We start from the raw sequence: 18,197 nt of genomic DNA on the forward strand, positions 1-18,197 counted from the left end.
AAGAAGACGCCCCTCGGAGCCACGGTGCCTGGCACGGGCCCACAGCCAAAGTTCCACACCCGAAAGCTCTGACGATGAGCTCACGACGACGGCTAACCCGCTCGCCCGCACAGCACAGTCCGTGTGTCACCGGCTACCGCTGAATGACTAAATACTGGCTGGTTTAAAAATTCTCGCACCTCTGAGCGTGACAGATGAACCGGCTTTCCTTCTGGGTAAAACACGAGACAGAACCATATTCGAAGACTCTGGCACCCAAGTCGGGGGCTGGGGTGGGGGGAGCACCACAGGAAGAAGAGGCAAATACTCACTAGAGTCATGACCCCCAGTCTGTCCACCTCCCTGGCGGGGCTGTGAGGGCCCCTCCGTGGGGTGGAGCGCCCGCTGTGTGGAGGGGAGGGGCCCGCGAGCGGGGACGCGGGGTGCGGGGCGCCGGAGCCCGCGGGTCTAAAACGGCCGGGGCTGTCTAAGCCGCCGCTGCCCACTCGGCTCTCAATCTCCTCCGCCCGCTGTTCCGCGCTCTCCTTCTCTTCTTGAATGAGCCTGCAACGAAAGCAGACAGGTCACCCTCGCCGCCCTGGCAAACCCGTGAACGCACCTGCGTGACAAGTCCGTGCTTGCTCCCGCGCTGCGAGCGTGCGGGCCGGTGAGCTCCAAGGACGGCTGCTCCGACCCCACCTCAGCGAGAATGGTCTCCCTTTTAGTGTCTTTTCGATGCACCCGGTTTCAGAACAACACGAGGGGACTCCCGCAGGGCGTCCCGTAAAGCTCCTTCCACCAACCGCGCTTGATTTTACTCCTGTGCGCTCAGATTCGGCCAGAGGCTCACCGGCAGCCCTCGCCGTACGACGAGCTGTGAATTCACAACTGCTGCCTTCCCAATTCTCAGACACGTCGATGTACCCGTTTTGCAACTGGAAATCGGCACCTCTGACCTAACCGAAGGACCGACCCACGGAGCAGTTGGGAGTTCCCCGACACTGAAGCCTCTAGACTAGATGAAAACATTGAGTTTTTGTTTTCTTTTTAAGGCTGAATTCAAACCAGTTTATTTGATGGAATTTTCTACCAGCCTCCTCCGTACTCCATTCGTTTGGAATTCAAGGCGAACACTCTTCACTGCCAGAGAGCAGTGCATCAGGAAACGGCAATTTCTGCATTTGACTACGTCACTAATTATGCCCGTGTTAACACCGGAGATCCACACAGCGGCCTTTCCGATGAAAGCTCTGTTTACGTACCCCGAGAGCTTATGTTGTGACGGACAAGTCTCCGGACCGACTGACCATTTCTAGCTGGTCAACTCGCATGAAGGAAGATCGCTTCTCCCTGGCCACACGCCACACAAAAGCAAAGCCGAAGCGCGGGCCCTCTCTCCTCTCCCGCGCTGACCTGACGGGGGACGGCTTCCACAGAGCCCACCGCTCCTCCCCGCTTCTCCCGCTGGCGTCTGTCCTCGCCGCCCGCTCTCTGCAGGCAGGAAGGAGCACGTCTGCCTGTGCTAGCTCCCCAAGAACGAAACGTGGACAGTGACTCTACCCGGATCCACGGCAGCAGGGTCCCTAGCACGTGCCCGCTCCCCCCGGGACCTCAGGACTGCAAAACAGAGCAGCTCCCGGGCCCCCGGGCCCACCATCCTGCCCACCCTGCCGCCTCCGTCTCCACGAGGGCCAGGCTCTGGGTTCTCTTGCCTCCGCGGGACCAGGGCTTTGTAAATTCGCTACCATAACTGCTAAGAGGATTTCTAAAGAAAACACCCTTGAAATAGTGACGAGCGTAAAACGATTCAAACACACGCCCCCTGAGCACTCGCTGCTCTACAATGGACCGACTTCGACATGTTACATGTTACGTTCATGCACGCGGCCCGCCCCACACACCCTCCCTCTGCGCTGTGGATCTGGGAGGCCTCCCCGCACCCTGGGCTTTCCGCACCTCGGCTTTCCGCGTCCTGGCCGACCCTGGAACCTCGGTCGGACGCCGCCGAGGAGCATCGCAGGCGCACGCTGGGCACCCGCGCGGCCCTCTCTGGCTGTGCTGTCGGCTCCCGCAGGAAGGGACTGGACACCTTCCGCCCTTCCCCAGAGGTGACGCGAACCTGTCCACGACTGTGGACAGGTGCCCTGGTGAACCGAATTTTTATAACCTAGGGGAATCGCACAATATTCTTAAAATAGACCAGAAGGAGCTTTATCATCATGGGACACTCAGAGCATTCAGAGTGTTTGTTCCAGACCTTCCTGAGCGCGGTAACAGTCCCTCGGAGACACTGTGGTCTCTGTGGTGCCGCGCACGATCACGTGTACCTGATCTCTTTGTTGATGGCGTCCAGCTGTTCCTGCAGCATCATGGCCAGCGTCTGGGCATCGGCCTGCCCACTGGGCGAGAGCAGAGCGGCCGAACTGAAGAGCGTGTCCCCGTCGTCTTCGCCATCAGACACATCGACGTCGCTCTCGAACGCCTGTGCCACGTTTGCTAGGACGCTAGCTTGTTGGGCACGTTCCCAATCCTGTTCGTTAAGAGTCTGCACCTGTGAGTAAGAAAACTCAATCTCGGCAAAGGTGGAAAATAACAATGCAGTTATAGACACCTACAAGAAACCTGTCAGAAACTTGAAAAGTTTCAACTGGAAGCCCAAAGAAAGCGGGGAACTGCCTTGTGCTTACAAGCTGCTGACCTACGAAGCAAGCAGTACTTAAGGCACAGCTGAGGAGGGCGGCCTGTGACTTAGACCCCCTTGCGACGCTCGTGCCTCCGTGGGCGTGGGGCATTTCCGTGACACCGTCCGCAGGGTGGGACGAGCAGAGCAGAAACAAAAACGGGAATAAAAAAACACACTGGTGCCAGCCAGCCACCCCCGTGGGCAGTTACAAGGCCATTACACCTGCGTGCACTTGTGCGGCCCCAACAGCTCGCTGGTGTGCCAGGCAGGGGACGTGCAGCCACTGAAGCGTCCCCCGCCTCCCTTCCCGAATGGAAGGAGCAGAGAGGACCCGGGAGCAGCCCGCGAACCCGCTCTTCTCGGGGCCACCCTCGAGCGGCAGGGGCGCCTCTGCGGCCGCGCCCAAACCCTGTGGCCTGAGCAGCAGGGCGCGGGTGCGAGCAGCGGCTCTCCTGGAGGCTTTCCTGCCCTCCTGCTCACCCGCCCCCGAGACGGCTCCACCCACGGGCACGGGCACGGGCACGAGGCTCGCTCAGGGACATCGTTCCGCCCTCTCTCTCTGGATGATCACCTAACTTCATCCACATCAGCCTAAAAATGCTTTCCCCCTTTTCCCTCCAAAATAACGGAACACAAACCACAGAGCTTTTACCCTGTGTCTCCTTCCAGCTAGCGCTGCGCCTCTGCTCCCAACCACAGTTCAAGTCCTCCAGAAAGCTGCCTCTACTGCGTCTACACAGACTCTGCAACTCGGGCGAGTGGGCTTTAGCGCAACTGCTCCTGGACCAGACCACCGTGGTCCTCGGCCTCCACCTTGCCCGGCCCCACCCGGCACGACCAGGCCCACCGGTCTCCCGTTCCCCGAGCACCTGGCTCACTGGGCTCCTCCCCCCACTTGTCGGGACCGCTTGGTCTCTGCCAGTTCTGTCTCCCTCTCTCCACTGCCACGCTGGGCAGTGCCCAGAGAGCCGCCCTTGGACTCTGGGGCTATCCACAGGTGCCCACCTAGGGACTTTATGTGGCCTGTGCCTCTAGAAGCCACCAGCGCGCTCTGGCTCTAATCCCTCTCTCTAGTCAAGGTCTCCTGAGGCCCAGACTGGAGTGTCCAACTGCTCACCGGACGTGTCCCCTTGGTCCGACCTCTTGGAGCTCCCCCCGCCTGTCACGTTCTCTCATGCCCTAGGTCCCTTCCATCAGCACCTCTTGCTGGCACCAACCTGTGATGCATCCCCACGGCTCCTTCACTTGCCTCCTTCGGGCCAGTGCTCAAACGTAACCCTCCTGGCGATACCTCCCTGTCTAACTGAGTTTACAATTCTTATTCCCTCCTCATCTCACAACTCGCGACACCCGATTGCCTCTCCCCGCTTACTCCCATCTGACACGGTGGTGGTTTCAAACTACGTCTACGAGTCCTTCACTACCCCCGTCGAGGGGTGGACCCCAAGTGTGGGCTGGCCCTGCAGCTCTAACGAACAGAACGTGGTGGAAGTGAAGGCGGGCAGCTCCCAAGACTAGTACGGCACAAGCTCTGGGACCTTCTGCCTGCCCTCTCGCCGCGTGAGTTCTGGGGAAGCCGCTGCTGTGCCGGGAGGACAGCCAAGCAGCCTGTGGGCAGGTCGTGTGGTGACGACCTGAGGCCCGCCTCCAACACCCAGGCAAGGGAGCGCACAGCGCACCCGCCAGCCCCAGCCGAGCCTCCTGGTGGTGCAACCTCACGAGCCCCTGAGCCACAGTCACCCAGCTAAGACTCTCCTAAGTTCACAGAAACCAGCAACTACGAAGTGTCCTCCTAAGCCGCTCCCCTTTGCAGGGATTTGTCAATCATCTGTCAGACAGAAATAGATAACTAATACACATATCACCTTTTACTTCCCATTCGCTGCTGGTCTCTCCTCACTACACTGCGCACAGATAGGGGTGCATGCCTCTCCTCTGACTTTTTACCTATTTATTGTTTTCTTTGTTTTATTTTAAGTGGGGGAGGGGCAGAGAGAGGGAGAGAGAGAATCCCAAGCAGGCTCCAGGCGCGGTCAGCGCAGAGTCCCATGCGGGGCCGCGGGGCTCGATCTCACAAACCGAGAGATCGTGACCTGAGCGGAAATCAGGAGCGGAACGCTTGACCGACTGAGCCACCGGGTGCCCCTCATCTGGCTTTTTCGGTCATGCTGCAGCCCTAGGTCTGGGATGATGTCTGGCCCAAACTCGTTCAATGACTATCGGTGCTGAAAACATACACAGGTATATAAAAATATACGCTGCTGAAGAGACAAAAGTACAAAAGCATGTAAACTCCAAACGTGAATTCTTTTTTGCTTAAAGATGAATACACCTATTCACTGAATCTTCTTTAGCGTTTCAAAACTACTAATTAGCATTGTGCTGTGCTTAACAGTAGGTCCCATCTTAATCCACATTTCTACTCTTCGAAAAGAAAGGAAAAAAGCTCTACAAAGTAAATTGTGAGCCAGCAAAAAGAAGAATGGGGGAAGGGGACAAGAGACAGGGCCTGTCAGCAGTTTAGTTCCAGAAGAGCCTCACAGCCAGAGGATAAGGCAGGTGACACTGGAGCAGGCGGGCGGGTCCCGCGAGAGCCCCCGGAGGACGGAGGTCCTTGCCTTGGAAGGCTCATCTCGCAGAGCGGCCACACGGCCTTTCCGGGGGCGCAACACCGCGCTGCTGTAGGCATCCGTGGGGCCGTCCGCCAGAGGGAACCTGAAATCTGGGACGCTGCCCAAGTGCGGTCGCCTGAAAGATGGGGGGGGGGGGGGGGGGGAGAAAAAGGTCATTATCAACAAGAAGTGAACTTTGTCAGCCAGGCCGGAACCTGCCAATTTGGAAACTGAGGTCACAGAAGAAGGTCTCCAAGGACGCCATCTTTTCTCCTGGCTCCCATCCCAGCCCGCCAGCCAGGCCCTGTGGAGACAGGGTCTCCCGGGCCCAGCAGGGGCAACGCCTCACCGCGGCCCAGCCGTCCCCGATGTGGAGCAGGGCCTGTGCTCGGCCTCGGCACCCGCCCCCAGTCAACCTGTCGCCCTGCGTGTCTGTGCCACCTGCTGCCCGACTGACCGGGAAGCGCCCCTGCGCATCCCTCTGGCCTTCAAGTGCCATCTCCCGCGCGTGCCAAGGCCCTCGCTGTGAGGCCAGGTGACCCCAGGCATCCCTCCTCTTGCCACTAACCGGCACCTCAGGGGCACCCATGGCAGGATCCTCGGGAACCGCAGCTCGCAGCTCCCGTGGACAGGAGGTGGCAATGCGCCCGGTGTTTCCAAGGCAAAAGCGTCTCTGGCCTGTGTCCACTTAGACTGACAGACAACCGTCCCCCTTGGCCACAGAAGTCTCCAGAAAAGTTCGACGGAGCCCTGAGCCCCTAGGATGGGGTCACTGACACGGGCTGTCACCTGCCCCCCTCAGCAAAGGCTCCGGGCAGGAAGCGGTCAGCAGAGGTGAAGGAGCACCCGCCAGGCCACATGCCCAGCCCCAGCCACGGGCTCACCCTCTACACCTGAACCCTGCACGGGAGTCCAGTGGCTCCTTGCTCTCTGGAAAAGAAGAGAGGCTGCCTTGCATTTCACAAATCCTTATGGTCTCGGGAGACAGAACACGCCCATCGGATTCACATCAACTAAAGAGCGGGCCCCGGGCGCCGCCCTGCGAGGCCTGCAGACAGAGCCCGCGTGACAGGACGTTTCCTCTGCGTGCTTCGCGCTCCTCTCTGCGGCCTTTAAAGAAACGTCTTCGAGAAACGCTGCCCCAGGGTACTGCTCCTTTGTAAGACAGCCAAGTCCGAACTGCACGCTGGCCACAGCCACCCTTCCCTCCTGCTGTCCCCCTATTCCCGGCGGAACTGCTCACCTGCGCTCAGATGGCCTAGCGTCACCGCTGCGGGGCCACGGCACGTCGCCAACCGGTGAGAGCTACACGTGACACCCCGCGTGTGGTCTGGGATGGTTCGTGGCTCCTCCGAGGCTCACGAGTGTCCCCTGACTCTGACACCCTGTCTCGGGCTCCCGGGCCCCCGACCCAGCCACCCTGCATCCAGTCCTATCCCAGAGCTCTGTCCCATCTGCCCCGCCGGCGTGTGGAAGTCGGTCCGTCACCTTTCTTTTCCTCCGCAACCCAGACCACCTCGTCTTGCTAGAGGAGGACACGACACAAGACTTGGCTGTGAGGTCGTGCCAGGACTCGGCTGGCCGGGCTGCCTGCCACCTCCTCAGTCCTGTCCCCGCGGCCGCCCGTGCTCACGGCAACACGGCTCCCACCAGCGTGTCTTCTGCCACCACACGGGAGAGCGCTATGTGAGACGGCTTCAAACAGACCCCGTTCCCGACCGGCCTCCTGCCCGCCGTCTGCAGACCGCAGGGCCACCCGTGACCGCGGCTGCTCCCTCCGCACCACGGGAGCGCACGGCCCCTCTCTATCCCTCTCGCTGGCCAGCACGCCTCAGGTGGGCGACGGGCGTGGACTTCCCTGTTACCGCAACTGCCCCACGGTGCCAGCCTCCAGGTGCCTGCACGGCCCCTTCCCTGGAGAACTCCAAGGTGCACGCCAGTGGCCCGTGCTGCATCTGCTTTGCTCCCGTTTGCTCGCTTGGCCTCCTCACACATACGCGCCTTCAAGCCCTTGAGCGGCGACACCGGCCTCCGGCCGGCAAGGAGCTCCGTCAGCCAACCGAGAGGCTGCCCTGTGCCCTCATCTTCCCGTGCCCTTCCCTCTCTGGACACACACTCGCTGTGCCACCAGTGGCTCCACGGACAGGGAGAGCCTCTCGCGACCCGACCTTCGCTGACCTCTCCTCTTTCCTACGAGCAGGCTCAACAGGGACAGCCACAGCACACCCTCGACCTTCCCGAGAGCCCCCGTCTGCAGCCACCCAAACCCCTGTGCGGCCCGAGCGGGCCTGCCTTTGGAGCAGGAGCCTGCTCCCTGCACCTGAGGGGGCCCAGTCAGCTACTCGAGCGACTCTCGCTCCAGCGGGACGCTCACACAGTGACTATTTCCTACAAAGAAGCGAAGAAACCTTTTAATACCTTGCTGACAATTACTGTCTGCGGGACGCAGCTCACAAGCCGGCTGACTCACTCCTTCACAGGCGACTCACAGTTGTCGCAACAGACTTAAAGTGACTACACGTCATTCTCCAGAGTCTTTTCAAAAACATAAGAAGCTACAAGCACTGTGCTCACGCCATGAATGTCAAACTGACCCTCACAATCATGGCCATGCGGCCACTCCCATGGCGACCCCACTGGCCTTGTGGAAGGGACCACAGCTCCCAGGCACGCGGGCCCTCACCTGGCATGCTGGACCGACCCCTGCTATCCCCAACCATCAGTGCCACACTGCGCGGTGGGGGGGGGTGCAAACTAACCCACCCACAACAGAAACTGATCATTCCCTACCTTCCACAGCTCCTCCTGCGGCTGCGAGCTCTGTCGTGCCTCCCGGTCTCCTGGGTGTCCAAGCCTATCCTCTGGAGTGATGTTCTACTTCTCCCTCTCACCAGCTACTAAGCTACCGGCTCCCTGAGCCACATCAGGTCACTCTGCCCATATGGCCAAGGGCTCGTTCTCGAAGATACACAGCAGGTGTTCACACACGTGTCTGTGAGCTGGTTCGTGTCAGAGCCATGGCGAAGGCAGTGCCCCCCACCATCAGCTATCAGTACCTGGGAGCTGGTTCGCATCAGACCACAGCACACCCACGGTTCTAGTGTGTAACTGTGGGCTGGTTCAGGTCATATTCGTGGCAAAGGGAAGCATCTGGAACAGATCTGTGAACCGGGAAATGTCATACCCGTGGTGAAGGGAAGAGCCTCTCAGTCTCGCCTGCTCTAATTCAGCCCTCAGTGCTTCCACGTTCAGTAGGAGCCGATCCTGCAAAGCAGCAAATGACAATGACACCCGCTGCAGGCAAGGTTTACGATCGCTTGCGTCAATATACCCTTAAACACAGAGCACAAACTGGGGGTTGCCAGAGGGGAGGAGAGTGGGGGCGGTGGGCGAAAGAGACGACAGGGATTAGGAGGCATGGGCTTCCAGATACAAAATCAGGCAGTCACGGGGATGAAAAGCACGGCACAGGGGATACGGTCCGTGATACCCTAGGGACTCTGCATGGTGACACACGGTGACCACAGTGATGATGACGAGCACAGAGTAAGGTGCGCAATTACTGAAGCCCTATGCTGTCCACCTGAAACTGATACAGCACTGCAGGTTCATTAGAATTCAATTAAAAAAAATGAAAAAGCTATCTGCATCCAGCGTGCTCAAATGTCAACCACCATAACCGCAATGGGTAAATTCAGCAGTTACGAACCCCAAGACCATTCTCCCCAAGAGTCCTACAGTAAACACCCGGATCCCCAAGTGAACGTCCTAAACCCTACTGAACACTTAGGTCTCAGGCACAGCAAGGTCACAGAGGAGAAACACCGAGCCACTGACACTTCTTCCTAACTATGTAGAGAGGAGCAGGACTTTCTGGGCAGTGGGGGAATAGCCCTTCTGTGCAACAGGCACGTGCTCCTTCGTGGACCCTCTGCAGCCCAGCCTCACTTCTGCACACGCAAAACCAGGGAGCAAAACCGACAAGGAGCTTCGGTCACACAACAACCCCCTAGGCAGTGCCGTCCCAGGCCGCAGACACCGCCGCACGTGGCTGAGCGCCCAAAATGGGGCTCGTCCCAACCGCAGGGGATGGAACTGTGAGACGCCCCGTGGGTTGCAAGGACTGAATGTGAAAAACAGTGTAGAGTAGCTCCTTCATTTCTACAGTATTTACATGATTCAATAACACGTTGCCTGCATCGGGCTGCATGAAAACTAACATCACCCGTCTGTTTGACGATTTCAAATGCAGCCGCGAGAATCCTTGGGATGACACCCGTGTCACCTGTTACCTTCCTGCTGGGCAACGCTGCACTCAACAAAAGGTTCACGCGAACATTTTAGCTTTCGAGTGAACCCCCGAAGGGACTCAGAAATCTGAACCCCAGAGGCTGCTCGGCTCCAGCTCCGCCACACGCGTGCCGTTCAGACTTGCGAGCGTGGGGCCGCTCGAAAGCACAGCGGTGGCCCGCCGTGGAGGAAGTGGGAGCCCCGGCGGACACCTGCTCCTTTCCGGTCTCGACGGATCTCTGAAGGATTGAGAGATGGAAGTACCTTCTCACGTTGCGTTTCTTCTAACTGCTTTTTCACATTTTCAACTTCTCGTAATAGAGAGTTCTGGGAAAGACACAGACAGTCCTTTACTGTTGATTCTCGAAAACAGTGCACAGAGCATAGCTATGTTTCTCTTTACAATAACGCAGCACAGAAAAGGAACGGACCGTGTGGCTACACCAGCGAACAGGGTCACATGCCCACAGAGTGAAAGGCTGCCTTTGAAACCACAGGAACAGCCTTTGGTAATACTTTGTCCATGTACAACTTCCTCACGGATCAGTTTCTGAATGTAAGTACGACAAGTTCGTAAGTTTATTTTAATTAGTTAAACTGGCCCGTACTAGCTTTTAGGGTAATTCACCGGTCACTTGGGAAACATGACCTAAGTTTCATACGTGTAATTCCAATCTAAGACAAAACTACTCTACCTTAAGGCTGGGCCCAGAGATCAAGGAGGCAGCGAGGTAAGAACCCTACATGGGTGTAATAATGCACTTCCTAATGGTTTTTATGCAAAATAAGCGTGTCACGTAATTAGCAGTGCTCACTGGTGTCTCCAAGTGCCAATCACAGGGAAAATTCTGGGCTCATCTTCAGGGACACGGGTGTAGCCAGAACGGTTTCATCAGGTCCGAATCCAACCGTTTCCACCAGAGCTTCTCTGGCATAGATCCTATGACACTCCTTCCCTCCTGTTACAGCTAAAGTGTTTCCATGATGACTGCGTAAGAGTCCAGGCTTAGACTTTTTCCAAACCAGATGAAAAGAGAGAAGGCGGGAAATGGAACGGGAGAACCTGTTTTCAGCTGATTAAATGCCTTACATAACAGCGCACTCCTACAGCGTCATCTCCATACACGAGGTTAGAAATCAGCTCCCCACGCAAGGACCAGGTGAGGGCCGGACCGAGCACAGGTCCCAGCGTGGGGCTGGCCAACGAGGGCCTGCCGACCACATCCAGCCACCGCCAGGTCCTGTAAATAAAGGGTTATCGGCCCACGGCCACTCCACTTAGTTATGTACTGTCTGTGGCTACCCCTGTGCCATTTATTGATTAGCACGAAGCTACCTTACTCCTTAAGTCTCAATTAGCAAAAGCCTAAAGTGCTCCCTCTCGGGGGCCCTTCCCAGACCAGACTTCTCTTCTAGACAGTAACACACACCTGCCCACACACGTACGTCGGGCAGGGACGGGACACTGGGAACTTAGCGGGGAGTGGGAAACGGTCTGTGGTCTTTCCACATTAAAGAACAACGCGAGGGGGCTCCTGTGTGAGGCCGGGAGCCCTCAGCCGTCGCCTGTCCCGTCCTACCTTGTCTTCCAGAGCGGCCATTCTCTCCTTCAGATGAAGCTGCAACCGCTCGTTCGACTCGGAAAGGAGCTTGTCGACAGTGTCCGACAGACGCTTGTTATGCTCCTCGTTCATCTTCTCCCTCTGCCTTGCCTGGAAGAGGAGACACCAGCTTCAAGCCAAAGTGCGATCACCAGCGCAGACGCGCCGAGGGCGTGCCAAGGACGTCCTCGTCCTCGGCTGCCCCTTCCCACAGCCTTCTTGGGCGCACTTGTGCGTCACGGCCGGAACCGACCTAGCGGGGCACAGAACCACAGGAACGTGCCTCCGAGGGATCGTCCATTAGAAGGTCCCGTTGTTTCTGGGAAACGAAATACGCAGGGGGCCTCAGGAATGTCCTGATTATGAGCTCTCAGATGGGCTCAGGAGGCAGATGTACACGCAGGAACGAGCAAACTTTTAAGGTCATCAGCTTATCCACACACGGGAGGAGGAATCTCCCGGTGCATAAACAGAAGCTCGGATACGGCTTCAGGGAGAAAGAAATGAATCCACGGACAAAAGCGAAAGGCAAAAAAAAATCCACTTTGGAAAAAATTCGGCGGTGAGAGAGACTTTCATCTGTTTTTCTTTATATTCACACATCACCTGAATGTTTTGTAACAGACACTTGCATTAAAAAAATCGGAACTAATTACCTCCAGTAACTTTCGAGTGTAACAGCAAAGCTCACGGGTCTGTGTTTTATATAACTGCCATCAACTGCAAGGTTTAAAAAGCTCGTTTCTGCCCCATATCCTGACGAACACAAAAGAGAAGCGGCGGGAACAGGCCGGCGGCACTTGGGGGCTCCTCCTGGGTGGAGGGCCATAGGGCACGGGGTAGACATGTGCCCTGCAGCCAGGGGGTCCAGGTAGGAGGAGGAGCCCACAGGACACGCCACAGGCTGGGCAACGGTCGGCAACCCCCCCCCCCCCCGCCCCTGCTTACGTTCCCTCATCTGTAAGACACACGTGCTGACACCTCTTCCCTTGGGAGCAGTGAACAGAAAGCACGACTGTCACACCTAACCCACGGCAACGGCCATCACTTGGAAAAGACCCTGGCCACCCAAGAAGGGATCAGCACCCACGTATTTTTCAAGCAAAACAGCTTAGAAGTTTCCTTGGAATTGCCTCGGTTATAGAAGAATCCTTATCTCAACGCCTGTCCTTTCAAACTATAATCCAGTCCTGAAAGTAATGAAGTGCATCTCTAAGTAAGTAAGGTCAAATTCTTGGCCCAAGAGGCTCGCGTCTGCCTGTGCGCGCGCGTGTGATGGGAGGCCGGGGCCGGCCGACACGCGATCTCGTGCTAGCGTCAGGACCTTCACTGCCCGGAAACTCATGTGTGATGCTCTGTGACCTAGGGCCAAGCACATGAGTTTCTGGTGAAAACAAAACCTGACGGCCTTGGATGGACGTGCCAAGGCGGGGTGGCCGCTGCCTGGTCTGTCTCCTGGGTGTTTCACGTGGCCCTTCGACCAGCTCCTCCAGGGAAAAGTCTCAGGGGATTCAAGGGACACGGGCCTCCCTTTCGTCAAGGCTCGATTACGCTATCCTCTTCTCAGGAACGTCCACCCCGACCCACGCCTTTCCGTCTCGAGTAGTCATTCAGGATGTGGGGACCAAGCTCAGGCCCGTGACCTGATTTCAGGACCTCAATGTCACGTCCTAAGCAAGCGGACTACTCCTCTAGGACGGGCCTCACCCCAGGCCAGCACCTCTGGTTTGGCCGAGGGGCACCTGCAAGGTCCCGCGTGCACCGCGAGTAGCTGCCGACGAGCTGGTGGGCACCGTGGGCTGTGCGGGTGCCTCCACCCCGGGCGGCACTGCCTACGGGGCCCCCGCGTCCGGAGAACATCGCCCACATGCTAGGAGCGCTCACCAGCGTCCAACTCGCACCAGAGGCCACTGTACCCCTGACGGGAGCGAGAGGGGGCCTGGCGTCCACGTGCGGAGAAGTGGGAAACAAGGCACCGCTCCCCACCCCCACACCCCCGGCCTGCGCCTCCTCCTCAGCCACCGCCAGGTGCGCGGCCGCTCCGCCCGGACACGTACCCGCTGCAGTTCTTGGTTCTTTTCCTCCAGCTGGGCCTCCATCTGCCGCAGCCTTTCCTCGATGTTGCCATGCCTCTCCTCGGCCTGTGGGCGACATCGGGGTCAGAAGAGCCGGCCGCCCCTCACCACACGCCGTGCCTACGCACGACATGCCGCGAGCGGCCTTCCGCCTGCTCACACGCCCTACCGGCCTCACGCGTGCCAGTGGGAAGCGGTGGGCCTCCAAGCTGGTGACCGGGGCTCGGCAACGTGCTCGTCCCCACCCCGGGCCCCGGATCCGTGGACGGTGCCTCCTCCCCCGGCAGACGCCCGTGGTCCCTGAGCACGGACAGCAGGAAGCAGCAAGCGGGACAGAGCAACGCACACGTGCTACCTTCCTAAGCTGGGAAGCGAGTTCCGACAGTTTAGCTCCCTCAGCAGCAGAGTGTCCAGAAGATAAAGGGTCGGACTACAAGGCCGACCGGGGACAGGAGAGAGGACAGGGGAGAAAAGAAACGGAGATTTTACACGCAGATCACAAAGGAGAGGAGAGGCTCTGTTGGAGCTGTCGGTCTGTGGGCGCCCGGTACCACCTGCCCGACCCGACGTCAGCCATGAGGGTCAGCATCCCGTGCCTACGCCTTCCCAGTGGGGCCCTCACTGCACGGGAGCCGGTGAGACAGAAGCATGGACAGGTTCCCTGCGTTAGGCTCCCTCGGCCGAGGCCCCGGAAGGCTGGACCGTCTGCCGGGTCATGTGCTCTCTCGGCCCGTGTGGATCACTCGATCCCAGCACCGACCACGTCACGTCTGGAAACTGCCTCTTCAACCGCTGGCTTCCCCCGTGGGTGGTGAGGGCTGTGAGAGCTGGGAGGGCAGCAGGGACTGTGTCTGGCACAGGCCTCGTCTGTATTTGTTGAACCAGTGAATGAATTACTTCAAAATTTACTTATTACAGGGATGCCTGGGTGGCTCAGTCAGTTGGGCGTCTGACCTTTGGTTTCGGCTCAGGTCATGATCTCACGGTTTGTGAGTTCGAGCCCCGTGTCGGGCTTTGTGCCGACAGCATGGACCCTGCTTGGGATTCTCTCTCCCTCTGGCCCTCTCTCTCTCTCTCTCTCTCTCTCTCTGCCCGTCCCCTGCTCGAGCACGTGCACATGTTCCCTCTCTTTCTCAAAATAAATGGACATCAAAAGAATTTTTAATAAAAAAAACTGTTACAAATTTATTTTGATTATTTTTAAAACAGAAGAGGATGTTCCTATTTCTGAGAAAAGTTGTACCCTTTTTAAAAATCATTTATTTATTTTTTTCAGTAAGCTCCACACCCAACCGGAGGCTCAAACTCACAACCCTGAGGTCAAGAGTCCCACGCTCCACCGACTGAGCCAGCTGGGCACCCCTGTCCTTCTCTTATCCAAGGCTGCTATCTTGAGCTTTGAGTCGCTGACTTAACTCTGAGAAGCAGCGAGTCTTAGATCGAGCCAACTGGAAACAGCACACAGCTGACAAAACCGGAGGCAACAGAAATGGGGAAGCTGCCTGGCATCTGAAAAGCGTTCCGATCTCAAAGCAGTACGGAAAACAGATCTGAGCTGTTTCGTGGACTTGGGCGCGCCGACGTGAACAGTGACAGGTAAGGTACACGAACAGGCCACCGTGAACATCGCCATCCCGCCATCGGACCCAGCGGGAAGGGCGGGCCCCACCTTGGAGAGGGCGGCCACCCTCTGGGCCAGCTCGGCTTCCACCTCGGGCAGCGTCTCGGCCTTCCTCAGGGTCTGCTGCAGCTTCTGCTCCGCCAACTCCAGGCGCTCCTGCAACTGGCGGTTTTTATCCTCCGTCTAGGCAATGAAAGCAAAGCATCAAAATGTAGCAAGTCTTCCATCCGTTTCTACTTGTAATAAAGTGACACAAAATCTGAACGCAGAGATCTACTAAATCAGTTCTCACAGAAGCCAACTGTTTCGGGAGCCGCGCTTCAGAGTAAACCTTTCCTTTCTGCAAGGAGGCTCCCACTCCCTGGGGCCTGATTTCACTGCGCAAAACACCTCTCGCCAAAGTATTTGCTTTTCTTCAGTGTCTTTCTTCAAAAAAGTCTTTCAAAAGACAAAGTTCCCACACGTTAAAGAAAACCCATCTTCTGTAGAAGCTTGCTCGTTCTTCCCAAGTTAAGGAAAGAAGGGTTCAGTCCTAAGCCTTCTTAAAAATAACCAGACTTGTTGTCTGAGGGCTCGCTCCTTAGGGCAGACTGCCGTGGGCACGTCGGCCAGCACAGAGCCTCTGAGAATATGCCTCATGCCAGTCAGAGTTATTTTTGCAAGTGTGTGATTATTCTAGAAAAACCCTCTCACTCTTGAAAAAAAAAAATCAATGGGGAAAATTTAGACAAGGGATTTTTTTTAAGTAATTTTAAAAATCACGTAGAAGTCGAGGTTCCTGTGAGGTTAACACTTGTTTATACACAGCCTCCTAACTTTGTCTGTGTGCATATAGCTCTGTGTGTACGGAAAGACCACATATCCCGCTTTAAAACCCTGAGAAAATAAATCACATGCTGTACGTAGTATTTTGTGATCTGCCTTTTACAGTCATTATTTGGAACACCTTACGTGCTTTTTTTTTTTTTTTTTTTTTTTTTTTAATGTTTATTTACTGAGAGACAGACCGAGCATGAGCAGGGGTGGGGCAGAGAGAGGAAGACACAGAATGCGAAGCAGGCTCCAGGCTCCGAGCTGTCAGCACAGAATCTGACGTGGGGCTCGAACTCACGAACCGTGAGATCATGACCCGAGCTGAAGTCAGATGCTCAACCGACGGACCCAGCCGGTACCGCTGGAACAGCTTACGTGCTCTTAAACCGTGCTCCTCAATATGATTTTTAGTTGCTTCCTAGTATCTGGCTCTTATTATTATTTTCTGTCTAATGACACACTTCTAAACACACCAAACTCGCTACGTTTCCAAGAAGCTGGGTCTGGGTCTCCTGTTTAACGCCGGATGACCCGTGACGACCAAGAAAGAGACGTGCGGCCTCTCAAAATACAGGAGACTCACGTCCTCACGCCAGACTATGTTTCTGCACCTGCCCTTCCCCCCTGATCCCAGGTACTAACAAAAGTGGTCAGCTGCCTGCATGTTCCTGGCCACTCCCTGCCCCTTTGGAAACAGCGCTAACAGGCAACAGATTAACATGCAGTTAAAACAAGACAGAAGGAAGAATCACGCAGTGTAGCTCCATAACACGGTTACATAAAATCCCGAATAATTAAAACCTGTAAGGTGAAGTAACCCACGCTTTTAAACACAATGTTCCAAGATCCCAAAAACTTTGCATTGAGACCTGATTTCCAACATGAATGTCACAGGAGAAAGGTACTTAACTTCACCTGTGATTAATAAAAGTTGGGTGAATTTCAGCAAAAATAGCTACCTGTCGATGCATAGAGTCTTTATTGGCAATCTCATTTTCAAGTTTATCGTTGAGGTCGTGCACAGAGGTGGCTTCACGCTGTGCCGCGAGGTAGCGCTTCTCAAGGGTGGTGATCCTCTCCTCCATGTCCTCCTTCTGGGCCACGGCCTACAGCAGGTATTTCAGAGGGAAAACAGGGAAATGACCAGTGCAGGACACGTTAACACACTCCAGACACAAAAACTGGGCTAAATCCTGATCTTCCAATCAAATAGAAAATCAGCACCCTCGGGGCACCGGGGAGGCTCAGCCGATGATTTCGGCTCAGGTCACGATCTCGCGGTTTGTGAGGTTGAGCCGCGTGTCAGGCTCTGCGCCCACAGGGCGGAGCCTGCTTGGGATTCTGGCCGCTCGGTCCCCGGGGCTTATTTTTTCCGATGTGTTTCAAGAGAAACGTATAATAAAATCTCCCAGAAGTCACAACGTCTGTTGCCTCCTGACACAAGTGAGCTTTCCACAGAACAGGGACTGGCGTCTGGAAACACACGCTGGGAGATACAACCATCATTTTCCCGGGGAAAAGACGGATGAAATCTCATCCAGTTACCAAAGTTAAAGCAGAAGTGTTAACAAACTGAAACAAAATGCAAACTTTTATATAATCGGAAGTAACCTCCCGAAGCCTAATCCTGTAACACTATTGTATCACACGGTATCTAACACTGAAAATGGAACCAGAACTTTCTGCCCTGCCTTTCCCGTCCCCTACCCTGAAGATTCCTCTTTCAGCCCTCTTTGTTTACTAAGGAATTTATGTCAGCAGTCTTAACATGAAAAGTGATGAGTCTTAAGAAATGAATTTCTAAATTGTCTGCATCTTAAACTCTGCTGAAGAGCCTCCTCCCCGCCCCCCCCCGCCCCACCAAAGAATAATTTCACTGAACAGGTTACGTAATTTCTGCGAATATTTTTGCTTTAAATTCTCACACGACCTCACCCACACTAAGCTACTAGACAGAGTGCACCTGTACATCCAGGCTCGAGGGTCTGAGAGGGTCTTCCTGAGGTGGCCGTGCTGGGCTGGGGGCGGGGGGCAGGGGACCGTCCACAAAGGGCAGCTCACAGGGACAGGAGGAGGGGCAGAGAGACCATCCTGCCCTTACCAGTTTCTGTGACAACGATCGGGTTCCCGTACATGACCACACGTGCAGAAGCGGCTGCACTCCCCCACGATCTTGCCCCACGGCCGGCGGGCCGCACCCTCGCTCGCTCCGACCGCCACGGCCAGCGGCACGGAACCCCTGCGAGCAGGTCAGAGCAGCAGAGGTGGCCAGTGACGGCCCCCGGCAGAGCTGCCCGCGTGCGCTCGCGGCCCCGTAAGCGACCTGGCAGCCCCGTGGCGGTGTGGACGTGCCGAGGGTGTTACTGGAACGGACCGCGAGCACGGCCCGCACTCCGCACCCGAGGGCGCGTCGCCACCCACCTGCCCAGCGGCCTCTCCCGGGGAGAGCACGGGGAGGGGAGAGTCCGCCACGCAGACGGGGAGGCAGCCCGCCCCGGGCCCGGAGCACCGTTCCCTTCTGCT

General features: G+C 56.6%; 1 protein-coding gene across 8 annotated transcripts in view; it reads right to left on the reverse strand.

Moving 5' to 3' along the window:
* PPFIA1 (PTPRF interacting protein alpha 1) overlaps window positions 1–18,197 on the reverse strand; it is a 90,192-nt gene that overhangs the window by 28,581 nt on the left and 43,414 nt on the right. For 7 of the 8 annotated variants that reach the window (XM_053202790.1, XM_053202788.1, XM_053202787.1 and 4 more), the window contains 9 exons: window positions 16,634–16,780; window positions 14,910–15,044; window positions 13,223–13,306; window positions 11,145–11,276; window positions 9,829–9,891; window positions 8,459–8,538; window positions 5,273–5,410; window positions 2,307–2,522; window positions 312–543 (listed from right to left, as the gene is read on the reverse strand). In XM_053202790.1, the coding sequence (XP_053058765.1) occupies window positions 312–543; window positions 2,307–2,522; window positions 5,273–5,410; window positions 8,459–8,538; window positions 9,829–9,891; window positions 11,145–11,276; window positions 13,223–13,306; window positions 14,910–15,044; window positions 16,634–16,780 (1,227 nt within the window). Of the gene's footprint in view, window positions 1–311; window positions 544–2,306; window positions 2,523–5,272; window positions 5,411–8,458; window positions 8,539–9,828; window positions 9,892–11,144; window positions 11,277–13,222; window positions 13,307–13,595; window positions 13,671–14,909; window positions 15,045–16,633; window positions 16,781–18,197 lie in introns of all 8 variants that reach the window. The other variant, XM_053202794.1, reaches the window with a different exon arrangement.

The sequence above is a fragment of the Acinonyx jubatus genome, chromosome D1 (assembly GCF_027475565.1).
Source record: "Acinonyx jubatus isolate Ajub_Pintada_27869175 chromosome D1, VMU_Ajub_asm_v1.0, whole genome shotgun sequence".
In the NCBI taxonomy this organism is placed as follows: Eukaryota; Metazoa; Chordata; class Mammalia; order Carnivora; family Felidae; genus Acinonyx; species Acinonyx jubatus.